At 38.0% G+C, this 13,613-nt stretch overlaps 1 protein-coding gene across 1 annotated transcript in view; it reads right to left on the bottom strand.

The window, feature by feature from the left end:
* Positions 1 to 403: 403 nt before the first annotated feature.
* The window catches only part of LOC116671448 (rho-related GTP-binding protein RhoN), a 29,018-nt gene continuing 15,808 nt past the window's right edge, over positions 404 to 13,613 (bottom strand). Inside the window, exons 3-5 of the mRNA XM_032502747.1 lie at positions 8,799 to 8,908; positions 4,293 to 4,427; positions 404 to 1,465 (exon numbers count right to left, since the gene is read on the bottom strand). Coding sequence (XP_032358638.1) covers positions 1,211 to 1,465; positions 4,293 to 4,427; positions 8,799 to 8,908 — 500 coding nt within the window. The 3' untranslated portion in view covers positions 404 to 1,210. The remainder of the gene's footprint in view (positions 1,466 to 4,292; positions 4,428 to 8,798; positions 8,909 to 13,613) is intronic.

Here is a 13,613-nt window from a genome sequence, read left to right as displayed (position 1 = left end):
TAATTTATGATAATAAATAATGTTATTGGAATTTGTTGCAGATGAGCTGCCTTGTGCATAATGTAGATTTATGGCTGTGTCTATTTTTATTCAAGCAAAGTTGGTACTTTACTGGTACTACTTCTGTGCTGTTGATTTAGATTGGATATCTTTTTTAGGTGAAAAGTTCTATCTTCCCCGACAGCAGAAGCTTTTTCAAAGATAAATGTTCTTATCTTCTCAAGATAAAATGTTTAGACCTGGAAAACACAGTGCTCTCTGCACCAATGAGCTGAGATCCGAAGACAACAGTACAACAAAGATTCAAAGATTTCCCTTTTGTACACTGCTAAGCATAATAATTCAGCATTAAGGCCAAATCAGAGTCAGTGAATAAGTTACGTATTAAAGATTTCCGAACACGTAGCAGAGCAAGTATTTTTATTTCATTATCACATGTACAACATAACAGTCACTACCTTCACTCCCTCAGTGACTTTCCTTCCCAGTGTGGATTATTAGGTCAATATTAATTTCAGAACACTTTAGTTTTATGTGGTGAGTGATTATTTAATTTCAATATTAAAAGCACTTGTGGTTTAAGAAAGTTAAGTGTCATCTGAGCCCACGAGTTTGTTTGTCTGTCCAGATTTTCTTTTCAACTTGTCACATATGAAGTGGAACAGCAGAGTTCATTCCCTGACATTTACGAATAACTCGAAGCAGTTTGCGTGCATCGTATTGTGCTTCATTTATTTAAACACTTAGAGAATAGAGAATAGCATTTTAAAACAGGAAACAACATAACAAGATCAAGACCAGTACTGTTGCTGCTGGTTCCTGCAAGGTGATCGTTCCAATTAGTTTTTATTTACTTTTATCTCCATAGTCACATTTTTTCTGTCCTTGTTTCCCCACCCTGCTTGTGTCCATGTCAAGTTTTGTCCACTTTTTTAAATTAAAGCGTTAAAGAAAAATAGCTTTTGCCACACCAATGACCTCCACGGATGAGAACACAGCCACAGAGAAAAAATAACAAGGAGAGTTTTGCTAAAGATGGACAAACAATTCCTCAAAGAACTCCATAAGATAGCATTGTTTCTTGTTTTGATCATATTGTCCTTTATGCAGTGCAAGATCTGACAAGAATTCACCAATAAATTAAGTTCATGTGCAGTGGGGTTTCATGTCCATCAGCAAACACAGGCCAGCCGCTGGTTAGACTCTGGTCCTACATGAGCACGCAGCTTTTGGCCCGGGCCTTTCGAATGGCAGGTGGGTGCTCATGAATCTCATTCCGGGGAGGCTGCTGGGAGACCCGCTTGAGTCCGCAACGTGATCCAGCACGTTTGAGCTGAGGCCGATGGATACGGGATACAGACGCCAGGGTAGTGACATGAAAAACATCACGGACGCTGTTCTCTGAATACCTTGAGGTGCACTCTGTGTAGGCCACGGCACCGATCTGCTTTGCCAAAGTAGTGCCCTAAAAACACAGAAAAATACAGTATATGGGTCAATTTGCTAAATATTATTCATTCTGAGCTGTGTTTATGCCCACCTGACAAATATAAATCTGATTTTACTCTTCTTTTAGCTCTGGTTTTGACCTCCACTAAAACTATTTGTCTCTTTAGCTGTTAGTTGCTCACTTTGTATGTTTTGTAACTCTGTTTGCCATCTGGTGTGTGGCAGAAAGCGAACACTCAGTTTTTTGCCTGCTAATTATTTTGCTGATGCTGGGGAAAAAACGTTAAGAAAGGTAACAAAAATGAGACTGAACCAAATTTGCGGGTAGTAAAACCGAAACAAAAACCTAAAGACCAAACAATGCAACACAGAGCAGAGAGGAACTTCATTCCGGTCATAATTCTTTCATCAAAACGAGCGCATCCTTCCATATTGCTCATAGTCATTTGATCCATTGTTACCATAGAAAAATACCTGTGCAGTTTTCAAATTCTAACATTTAGCCTTGTGATTCAGTTTGTGTTCGTTTGTAGTCCAAAAGAGGGTGACTCACCTAGAGAGCTGCTGAGAGCTAGTACTTAGAGCTTTGACAAATAAATTGTGTGTATGTGTGTGAGAGAGACAGAGGGGTCATATGGTGGACATGATGCTTTTTGCATTCTTAAATGTCCTTAAACCATGTTGAACCTCTGGCATGCAGTTGAAAGCCTCATGTGATTCAATAAAGTCCAAATTAAACTTTTTATGTTATGTATAATCAGATACAGAACTATGAGTGCATAGATGCACAAACAGTGGAATGGAAACACTCTTTTCAAGCATCCTCTTAAAGTTTATTATTATCACCATTTGTCACATGCTGTTAGAGTATTCTTATCCTTTCGTGGAAATTAGACCATTGGTCTTGATCATGTACAGAAAACATTCCCCTCTTAATAAAAGCTCTCAGAAGCCTGATAGTTAACAGGGGCATACAGAAAGCTAAGATCCTCCACACAGCTATGAAATATTCAAGGCCTATCTGTTCAACTGTAAAACTTAAGTGTAAAAGCTCAGCACATAGTAGTTATTATCCCCATCTTAAATCTGGACTGGTTGAACATGTATATTCTGCTTTTAGTTTGCTTACCTGTTCTCTAACAACACTGACTCTGTGCTTGGGTGTGTCTTGTAGTAAGAAAGGGGGGACCTACATTTTGTATTGATTTAACCAAGTCTTCTTTAGATCTTATAAATAGCACTCCCACCCTGTGGCTTTATCACTATCTCTTACTTACTCACTTACTTTATTTCACCCTTTCCTTCTGGAGTGTGTCATTAATTAGATTTGTCAACTTCTTTTGGCAATCGACGCTCTGTGACAGTGTGGGTGTTCAGCCATCAGTGTTAGAGATATTCCGTTTTGAAGGAGAGTATCCAGCAGTCAGATGTGGTAATAATATTCCTCTTCTATGGAAAACATTAAACACTTGAGCTGTGCTTCCAGGGAGGCTGCATTATTTTTGCATTCATGGAAATGTTCCAACACTTCAAGTCTTTATTTTGACGCCTCAAAGGCGATTACAGCAGTAGTCACACAGTTCATGTGTGGTGCATTCTGGTGAAGGCACTTCCCCTGGGGACCATATTAAATGGTCAAGTGGCAGAAGTCTAAAGGTCCCAGTTTGTGCCTGTTTGCAGTGCAGCCCTTTGAATGGAGCCCATTTATAAAAAAAAAAAAAAAAAGCTTTATGGCAAACCAGTCCTTTCCAATTTGTGCTCTATTTTTGATCTTTTTCTATTAAGTCAGGCCACAGTGTCGTCAATTGTTTGACCACACAAGTACTGTGCTTATTTATTTCTTAATTAAGGAATCTCTTGTACAAGATTATAAAGCCGAATGGACACAGTTAAGCCTCAGGTGCACATATTTTGGTACAGTTTCAATGTAGCTAAATTGGACACATATAAGAGTAAACTATACAAGACGTACTTTGGGTGCCTTTGGGATGATTATTTTAAATTTTCTGTAATCAGGACTGCACTGGAAAGCTGCAGTTTACATCCAGCCAAACAAGGTGAAAGTGGCCTCACAGTGAGAAATCAGAGTGAATGGAAAAGAAAGAAAGTGTTTCAACGTTGAAAATTCCTTGTTTCTGTTAATTTGGAACTTAATAACTTTATCCAGAGAAAATAATCTGACATCTTGATGGACCAATTTTGAGGCCATTACTGACAGGAAAATGAGGGTGCTTACCTTTGCTTTGTCTGAGGTATGAGATCATATTAATATGTTGACAAAAGGCTGCCAAGAAGTGTGAATTCACATTTACATAAAAATAGGGTATTAAAATTCATGCATGCCATTGTTCATCGCTCCAAGACACAAACAAAACAATTGTATTATCACACATCCGGCTGTTTGTCTTTATCTTTGTTTAGTCCCAGCTCTTTTATTCTCCTTGTGTTTCCATATTTGTGGAGGTTATGATCTGAAGCAAATGTCATTCTTCCAATTCATTTTCAGAAGTTTTGTTTATGTGCACAAGTGAACAAAGTAATGGGTGCCATTTGTCTGGGATGATACTATTCAATTTGTACGTAAATCAGTGTTACTATAGGCAAATGAAAATCACTGCAGCGGAAAATTACAAAGGCCTGTACATTTATAACCATAACACATGGATGTTGTGAATATTGTTGAATAAATTAAATCCCTACTGTTCAGTTATTCACAAATGCAGAAATACTGTTGCATTGTTAGCCCATGGCAGCAGGAACATCAGTTCCTCTTAAGCTGGGTTTGACACTGTTAATGCAAACAGACCCAGAAAGATGAGTGGTGTTTTCTTTGCACTTCTCACCTGTTCGTGGGTGACAGGAATGAGTCTGTGTTTGGAAAGCTCTCTCATGACGTTGAGGTCTGTCCTCATGTCCAACTTGCACCCGACCAGCACCACTTTGGCACTGGGACAGAATTCCTGCGTCTCCCCTTGCCACTGTGTATTAATAGAGAAATACACTTAAGTGCACAGGGTCATTATGAATCAAATATAGGTTTAAATAAGGATAATATACAGAATCTCATTACCATTCTTCCTTTCACACTTTCACACTAAAATAGGCAGAACATATACTGTATAAAACCACAAAGCTAGATCCACCAATTTGGTTAAAATATCATATATGTTGTAGCATTAAGATTTCCCATACCTGATCAAAGTGGCTTAATGCAAACCCTGAAAAAAGTTCCAATATATGGATAGGGGCATGCACATATTTGTGGTCATATAATGTGGTGTGTCAACAGTCAATATTTTTTTAACTTCAAAATACGGTTTCTTTTAAAGGGGCTGTTCTCGATATTCAGAACATTAACATAACAGTAACTATTTGCTATGTAAAGATAAAGTATAGTCATGTAGTCCTGAGCAGAGAATTAAGTCACACTCGCAGAGGGCCGTGAAAAAGTGTTTTTCAAGTTGGGGAATGGTCTGTGAGAGCCAAACCACTTTTTTCTGAATATCGAGTGAAGCCCAATCGGGTCACAATTTTGGATTACCGCTTAAATAGAAGCTTAACACTCCCCCTCTTGTTTTTTCTGACCTCGAGTGAGATAACATAACAGCCTTTTGGATCAAACAATTATACTTATTTGGATAGAAAAAAAAATGCTAATATTGCAGTTACAAGTAAATGGAAGTAAATAGAATTCCGTATGTTTTTTATAACACAAAACTGTGTGAACCTGTGGACATGTTTTTGCCTATTTTTGATGCCTTGATAACTTTTCAGCGTTGTGAAGTCCTGGCTCAAAGGAGTATAAATCACTGTGTCTTTGTGTCTGATAAGCTGGACTTTCATCCTCTCATCCGTAACCTGCAGTAAAAATATGAACAAAACACCCTGAGCTTCGAACTTGCAGCACACTACGTCTTCCATTTGACATATGAATTTTCAAACATGAAAACTGGCCTTAAAAGACCACTCGGACAGATGAGGAACAAATACTGACACAATACCACAATATAAATCTTCTGTTAGCTACTACATGAGCTCACAACAGGATTATGCTCATGGTCATAATTGCAGGAAGAAGACAGCGACAGACCACAGAAATGACTCAAACTATTAAATTCTTTCTTTATTGTTTTCTTTCTCTGACACTCTTGTCATTATCTCCTCACACCATGGCCCAGAAACCACTTTATGCATTGCTGCTTCATTTGTTCTCCCCTACAAAGAGATCTTTTCTTCCAGATGCCTGTGTCGCTGCTGTTACGGGCTCCAGCGTGTAGTGCAGTTGTGCAGAGTGAGCTGGTGCCTTTCAATAGGCCGCTCCACCAAACAGTGTGCAACTGGTGAATAGCAGCAATTTAGATGAGTCACAAAGGACCCATGGGAAGAGCAGCTTATTGTTTGTGTTAATGTTAAGAATTGGTAAGAGTTTTGTTACGGATAAAGAGCAAAATGGTAGCAGTTTGAGCTGAGAGTCTAATTCATTAAAGGAAGAAGTTATTTTCCATAACTTCAGCTGACAATTGAGTTTGAAAATATATGTGCAATCCAGGTAGCTGCACTTTCTAAATACACATATCAAAACCATCAGGAAAGGATTGTAACTCTCATTTGGGACACTGAGGTCATGATCTAAGTAATATTTAGGGGGGTTTAATGACCTGTGAGGAGTTCACATTATGAGATTACACACATATTACACATGTTGGGTTTTTAAGGTCAGATCTGATATTATTTAGCCAGACTAGCATCGTGGCTCTGGCAATGGCAATTTCCTCCACGGTTGATCCTACACTTTGGTCCAGGCTGAAATATCCCAACATCTATAACTTTACGACAAAATGCGACTATATTTTGTGTACACGTTAATGGACCCCAGACTTTGAATCCTAATAACTTTGGAACTTTGTGATAGTCTCACTTTTCCAAAATGCCACTACATAGGTTTTAGTCTCATTTGTGGCTTTAATTGAAATGTCTGTTAAATCAGATTTGATGAAATTTAATACAGGCATTGATGTTCCACTCAGGATGAATTGTAACAACTTTGGTAAACCTTTAATATTTCATCTAGCACCCTCATCATCACATAAACAAAACAGTTTCTAAGCTTGGGTGTATGAGGATGTCTTGATCATATGTTGTTATTAATGTACTCTATTTTTACTGATCCCAGCTACTGGCCTTCACATATACTAGTTAAGAATCATTTATAAACAGGCAGGGGCATAGAAAGACAGAAAAGAGATTGAAACCAGGAGATGCAGCAAGGCTGGCAGGCTGTTAGTCAGAAGTTATGAAGAAAGGGTGAGAAAATGTTGCCAGCTGCAAATCAAGGGGTTGGCATGTTTAAAAAAAGGTGAAAGCTGGGTAGAGACTGGGATAACATCTATAGATTAGGTAATGCTAGATGAGAAATCTTCTAACATGGGAGATTTGAACTAGTGTTTGAAGAGAGATTAAAAGGAACAAAGGATATGGGGCGCCTGGGTGGCTCGACTGGTGGAGTGGGTGCCCCGTGTGCATAAGCTTAGTCCTCATCACAGCGGCCGTGGGTTTGGATCTGACCTGTGGCCCTAAACTGTTGTATTAAATAATGGCTTAAAATACCAACAAAATCTTTAAAAAAAAGGATATAAAAACAAAACAAAAAGGGAAGTCAAGGGGTATTTTTGTAGCTTATCAATACCACAAAAAAATAGTCCCTCTAAGAGAAAATTGGAGGGTGCAAGAGTTAGTTTAGCGGAAGGCTGTCATTAATGGCAGAAGAAAAAGTACGTACGGCAAGGGTGTTATTTGAACACAGAGGCTTGCAATGCTAAAGTAAACAGAAACAAGACATGGTGGCACATTGCCAAACTTAAGCCCTTTAATTAGATAGAATAAGGATGAGTTCCTTTGTTGTGTCTCTAAACTTAGAGTAGAGTGACCCATCAACATGCCACTTTGGTATCCTGGGCATGCATTGTGAGATCAGTTTATTCACCACTATTAGCAAGGTCAAAGTTCAAGTTAGTTCTCAAGTGAACCCTCTGTAGGTGTGAGAATTTGTCCACATAAAAGATAAGTGTTTTTTTGTCTTGTATTGATGATGTCATTGTTGAGTGATGTGCTGACTGCAGGAATGTCTGCGGACTGAAAGGTCAAATGCGCCAACATATTTGATGTTACCAACTTCCATATGTTCGTTAGCATTTCAAATTAAGATTGATCAATATCTAAAATGCTACTAGTTTGCTAACAAAATGACAGCCTTAAAGGATAGGTTTGGATTTTTTCAAATCTATTTTAATAGAATACTTGCATGCCATGTGTACTCTGAAAATGTTATTGGTCGCTGTAAGCATTCCTCAAGACTACATTGTAGTCATGGAGGACAAAATCCACAGTCCTCGTTTGTGCATAAATGCCTTTGTAAGTTTGCCAAAGGTTATTCAAGGCTTTAGGAGTTAGCCAAACTGAGTTTCCAAAGTTATTGTCTTCTTTTCACGGACAGTGTTCCCAAGTGAAGCCACTCGAAGCAACAATCTCACGTTAGCTTTGGCTAAACTTGAAGCAGCTATAATCATTACTTTTATAATAACACTGTATGTATGGGAAAAGGGTTACTTTATAGATGCTGTAGGTAATTAAGCTACAAAGAATTAGCACCTGAATCTCCCCCTCCTTTCGGCTTTACGGAGCTTTAAAGTATGTTTCAGCTCATTGTTTATCTGTTTAATTGGTGTTAAGTTGTGGGCTGCAGCAGGCATCTGTTTTAAAAGCCCACTGCCTGCTCAGCACCAAACAGCAGACAGACACAGTGAAAGAGACTAGCTGGCCAACAAAGTGCATTCACCAGCTAAAGAGCCAAATATTTCCCTCAGGAGTTTGTAGAGATCACAAAGGGAGTTCAAAGGAGAGTGAATATTGGACTTACATTTGCCAGATGGCCAGACACATGACTCCAAACTAATGACAATGTTGCACCACAACTGCTGTATTTAAAAAAAACAAAAAAAACTATTTGCTAACAAGTTCACCATATCAACTTCAAAGGTGATAATATGTCAATGTGGATCACAACTTGTTTCCGTTGCCACTGAGAGGCCCAAAAGAAATTTGTAGATTTTGTACCCCATTTCTTAATGTAGAAGTGCTGTGAAGGAATTGCATCATGGCCAGTAAAGAAAGGAGACATAAATAACTCTTCAGTCTACACATGGTATTTGAGTATTGGATTATGATAGACTTGAATATATCAGAACGTATCCTTTAAGGCTGCTCTGATGCCAGTCTCTGATAAGAAACTAAATGTACCTTAAAAACTTAAAAACAAGACACATTCACACTTCTGTTAATGTGACACTGACCTTTTTCAGCACGCTGTCCAGTGTTTCCGGACGGCTGATGTCAAAGCAGATGAGGACAGCGTCTGAGTCAGGATACGCTAACGGCCTCACATTGTCATAGTAGGCTGAACCTGTGGGCAAAAAAAATACATTTAGTTACTTTGCGGAAGAGTTGACTTTCATCACGAAGTGGGTTATTATAGAGCACCTTTGGCGGTGATAACTATGATTAAATGTAATGAACTAAGCCAGTCTGCAGATGACAATGAGTGGGTGTGATTCAGTGCTTTCCAAACGAACAGACAGGCCTTGTCCACAACCCCTAGTCTGTTTGTCTGTCGGTCTTGTATAAGCCAACAGACAGACATGTGACATGTGACATAATGAATGGCTAGCATAAAGCGTCACCTAGTATTTCAGAATAGCATGTTTTTTTGCTGGGAGCCCCAGGCTGAATTGAGCATTGTGACCTGGGCAAGGGGACACATTCCTACCCAGAGGGGACCACATTCCCTCTCCATTTCATTCATTGTCTCCCACACTACGTGCTTTTGTCACCGAGCACAGGGCTTTGGCAACTTAACAAAAAAGTGTTTGACGGAAAATTCCCATAGAATCTAACTGAATGCGAGTCACTGCCGCACATACATAAAAACACAATTCACGCTCTTATTTGGCTTTAAAAAAAAAGAAGCAAACAACATTTTTTAGTATTAATTTCTTTTCCTGTGAAATATGATTATATTCTTAATGACTTATCCTGCACTGAGAGATGTAAATGTATCCAATCAAATGTAACTACCTCCTATAAATCCACATTTAACTGGCGGTGATAGTCACAGGTGTGTGTTCAAATCAGTCAACAAAAAAAACTTTGCTTAGCTTAGTTTCCGATTGTGTTTACTTTTGGATTGAAATTTCTTTTCCTGCTCCACATATTCCATTTTAATTTTAAAATATCACTTCACAGAAGCTAAAGATGGTCTAACTGCAACTTTACTGTAAACATAAAGCAAGAATCCTGTTTGTTTTAACCTTATTTTTGTATTTACCACCTTTTATCTGGTGATTTGGAAGATGAAATAAAGACAAATTCACCAATTAAATCCAGCGCAAATGGCCATGGCATTGGAAATTATGTTATACAATATACAGTTTGGGTAATAATTCTTATAATCACATACGGTGTGTTTTCAGTTTTACAAGCAGATGATATAAAAATGGGCATTTGTTAACAACCTGTCTTGTGTTGGCTCCAGAATTTAGCTGTGAAATCAGGGAGTAAAATGTCATCAGTAGGGATGGCCAAGACTAAAAAAATTCTTTAAGCTACCACGTCGATTTGAATTTTGATTACACACCTGGAGGATGCTGCACAGGTACAGTATGTGTGCCCAAAAAAGCAGCTATATTTACCTCAGTTTGTGTCATGCTGTCAAAATCTAGCCCAAAGCAAACCACATGTTTGGGCAGGCGTGTGGCTGTGGACAAAAAATGTCAAACTAAAGGCCACAACCATTTTTCCCCTGTCTCTTTGACTAATTCCTGCTCCTGGGTTTCACACATACTGTATTCAAACACACGCACACACTATCTAACTTCTGTGTTTTAGCTTTTTCTCGGTGCAGATAAAGTCTTAACACAGAAAATGAGGATGATCAATTTAATAAAAGGCAAAGGGCGCAGGGGCTAGTGGAAGTGTATCCGACAGTCCCCATAAACCACCCGTAGGTCTCAACGGAAGGCTTCCACACGCCCACTGGCATCAGTGAACCGACAGCTGTAGCTCAGCTTCACACTGCCGGCTCCATCTCTGCATCAGACGGCAGCTGTGATCAACCGTAGTGTTAACAGATTTTGGTCTTTATCTCTGTATAAAAAAACAACAGGATATTTAAATTAATTAAGTTTATATGTGAATAATTAATCTGGTGCGCCTATCTGTGATAACAGACATGTATGATAACTCAAACTTTGGAGTATGTCTACTCCGCCAATGATGGGCATTTTTGTTTATTTTTTATCTTTGTGTAAAAAAAACAATATCATCTGTATGCTATTTCCCGCTATATGTTTAATAAATGATAAATTAATACATTTGATAAAAAGAGTTCAAAAAACAAATCCACAGGAGTTTGGACTCTACGAGTTTAGAACGTTCTGAAAAAACACTTTTAGCCTTTTTTTATGTGAATGACAGTGTTTGTGCTGATGCCATTAGTAAGTGCTCCAACACGAAAAAGCTGTGTTTCTGCCTTTGTATAAAACAACAAGAGATCTCAGTCTCAGACCCCCACTGAAGCCATACAAACTGTATTTATGAATTGCTGCTGACCTAATCTGGGCAGTAGGATTTGCAGAGCTGCTTAATCCGCACTTTTGCACGTACACTAGGTCTACGGCATATACAGTAGGCTACAGCTATGCACACTAATGTCTTTTGTCCAGCTGCTATCATTAGAACTCATGCCTGCAACAGTTAAATTATGTATTTGTCCTCATACCTAAAGCAGTTACACATATAGAGACAACCCCAACAAAATAGGAGTTAGTAGTTTACAATTCAATCAATTTATCTTCTTTAGAATTTATGATATGACTGACTGGCACCTGTGCACCAGAATGTCTGTAACTGGGTTAATATTAATTAATTTAGAAAAGGTTTTTCATTTGGAAAAAAAAAGATCATTTATTTTTCAACTGTAAAGTTATCTTACATTGGAAATCTTAAAAAATACAACAAAGGGGATTCTTATCAAAAATGTTTCTTTAAAACAATATTTACCGTTGTATGATTATTTTAACTCTCATATGACGGTATAGGCAATTGGTCGGGCTATAATAAAAACTTAAAGGTCCCTGTACAGTTATCTTGTAAACAAACAAACAAAATGTTCATATTTTGTGTAAAACTGCACAGGGCACCCTTTAATTTTGTAACATTAAAGTATTTGTCCCATAATTAGTGTCAAAACCACAAAGGAATAGTTTTTTTCATGGTTGTGGGATTACAACTCAAGCAAATGTATCACTATTTTGCTGAGAGGAAAGGCTGAAAAATTACTTCATGGAGGATACAATGTGAGTCATTTTGCCATCACTTTTTTCAGTGTTCTCAGTGTGAATAAAACCTCAAATACAGATAATTAAGTTTCTCCCTAACTTCTCCCAAGGCACAAAAGAATACTGAATGATAACATAATGAAACTCCATTATGCTTTAATGTAATTTAAAAATGCATTTTATACAATCTCCTTCTACTCTTCTACATTTTTTTCAGGACGAAATAATGGAGGTGGAAATCTATTATCCATTAAAAAAGCTAGGACACATAACAGAGTTAGATAACAACATGATGGTAAAGTAGATCACAGATATTAGATAAGAACTGTCCAGGGTGCTAATCAGGTTACTGTCACTTATAACCTGGAATCATGCCAACATTGGGATCAGTCTAACATGGGATCAGTCTAACATCAGGATCAGTCTAACCAGGGATCAATTTTACATTAGATCAGTCTAACATGGAATCAGTCTAACATGAGATCAGTCTAATCAACAGAAACATCTCCCAGTGTTATACAATGCAGCAGTGTAGTAGCGGCTCTTAAGTTTTTGACTGGTCGCCCATTAAGACAAGTAGCCTGTCTATTGAATTTAGCTAATTGTTTATTGTTCTGCCAAGTCCTCCTCTTTTCATCTAGCCAGTATAAACAAGCATTAAAACTCTGCTGAGACTCAAGTGTCTCTGCACTTGAGTCCTCAATAGAGGACTTAATCCTTAATAGAGGTTCCAAAATCAGATACCTTCCACAACCATCTTTGAATTACTTTACTTTTCTGGCCCGCAACTTTTGTGTTTTTGTTTACACTCACCGTACCTACCCAGTGCCAAATTCTATTTTATCTGTAGTGTTACTGCCTGTGCTTAAAGACAAGGCTGGTACGTTCAACAGTGTTGACAATTATTGACCTATTGCATTAGCCAGTATCTTGTCTAAAGTACTGGCAAGAATATTGTTAACAAAGTTAGAAATGTATGTCCTTACTTCTGAAAATCAGTTTGGGTTCAAAAGAAAGCATGGAACTGGCCGGTGTATCTGTGCTTTTAAAGAGATTGTGTTCAGGTACACAGGTCTGAATTCATATGTATTCCTATGTTTTATTGATGCGTCAAAGGTATTTGATAGAATTAATTAAGACCGGTAGTTTGTAAAATTGCTGGATAGAGGTGTGCCTAACTTATTAGTGAGAATTTGAATGTTCTGGTATGCCCATCAAACGTTTCAGGTTAAATGGGACATTGTTGTATTATTTAATGTTCATATGGATGAATTACCAAATCGGCTAAATAGGTTAAAAACTGTCTGTCTTGTGGGCAACACTATTGTTAATCATCTTATGTATGCAGACAATCTGGTGCTGCAGCAGATGCTGAACGTGTGTTCTCAGTATGGCCTTGATTATGAAATAAAGTATAACGCAAATAATGATAGAAGCGATGAGGACAACTCAACTCAACTTTTCCTGCCTTTTATTTGTCAGATAGTTCTCTTACTGTGTGTGTGGAAACTAAATATTTAGGTCATGTCATATCTAATGACTGGACGGATGACAAAGACCTCTACCGACAGCGATGTAAAAGTATTCTCAAGCTAACATGATTATAAGGAGGCTTTCTATGTGCTCTGACTCTGTTAAGTTCTCTTCATTTAGAACTTACATCACACCGCTATATACTGCTCAACTATAAGCAAGAGAATGCAGAGGCTCAATGTAGCCTATAATGATGCAATGAGGTTGCTGCTTGGTGTCCCTAGGTGGCATAGTGCCAGT

The sequence above is a fragment of the Etheostoma spectabile genome, chromosome 21, assembly GCF_008692095.1.
Source record: "Etheostoma spectabile isolate EspeVRDwgs_2016 chromosome 21, UIUC_Espe_1.0, whole genome shotgun sequence".
Lineage (NCBI taxonomy): Eukaryota > Metazoa > Chordata > Actinopteri > Perciformes > Percidae > Etheostoma > Etheostoma spectabile.
This window is presented reverse-complemented; position numbering and strand designations above follow the sequence as displayed.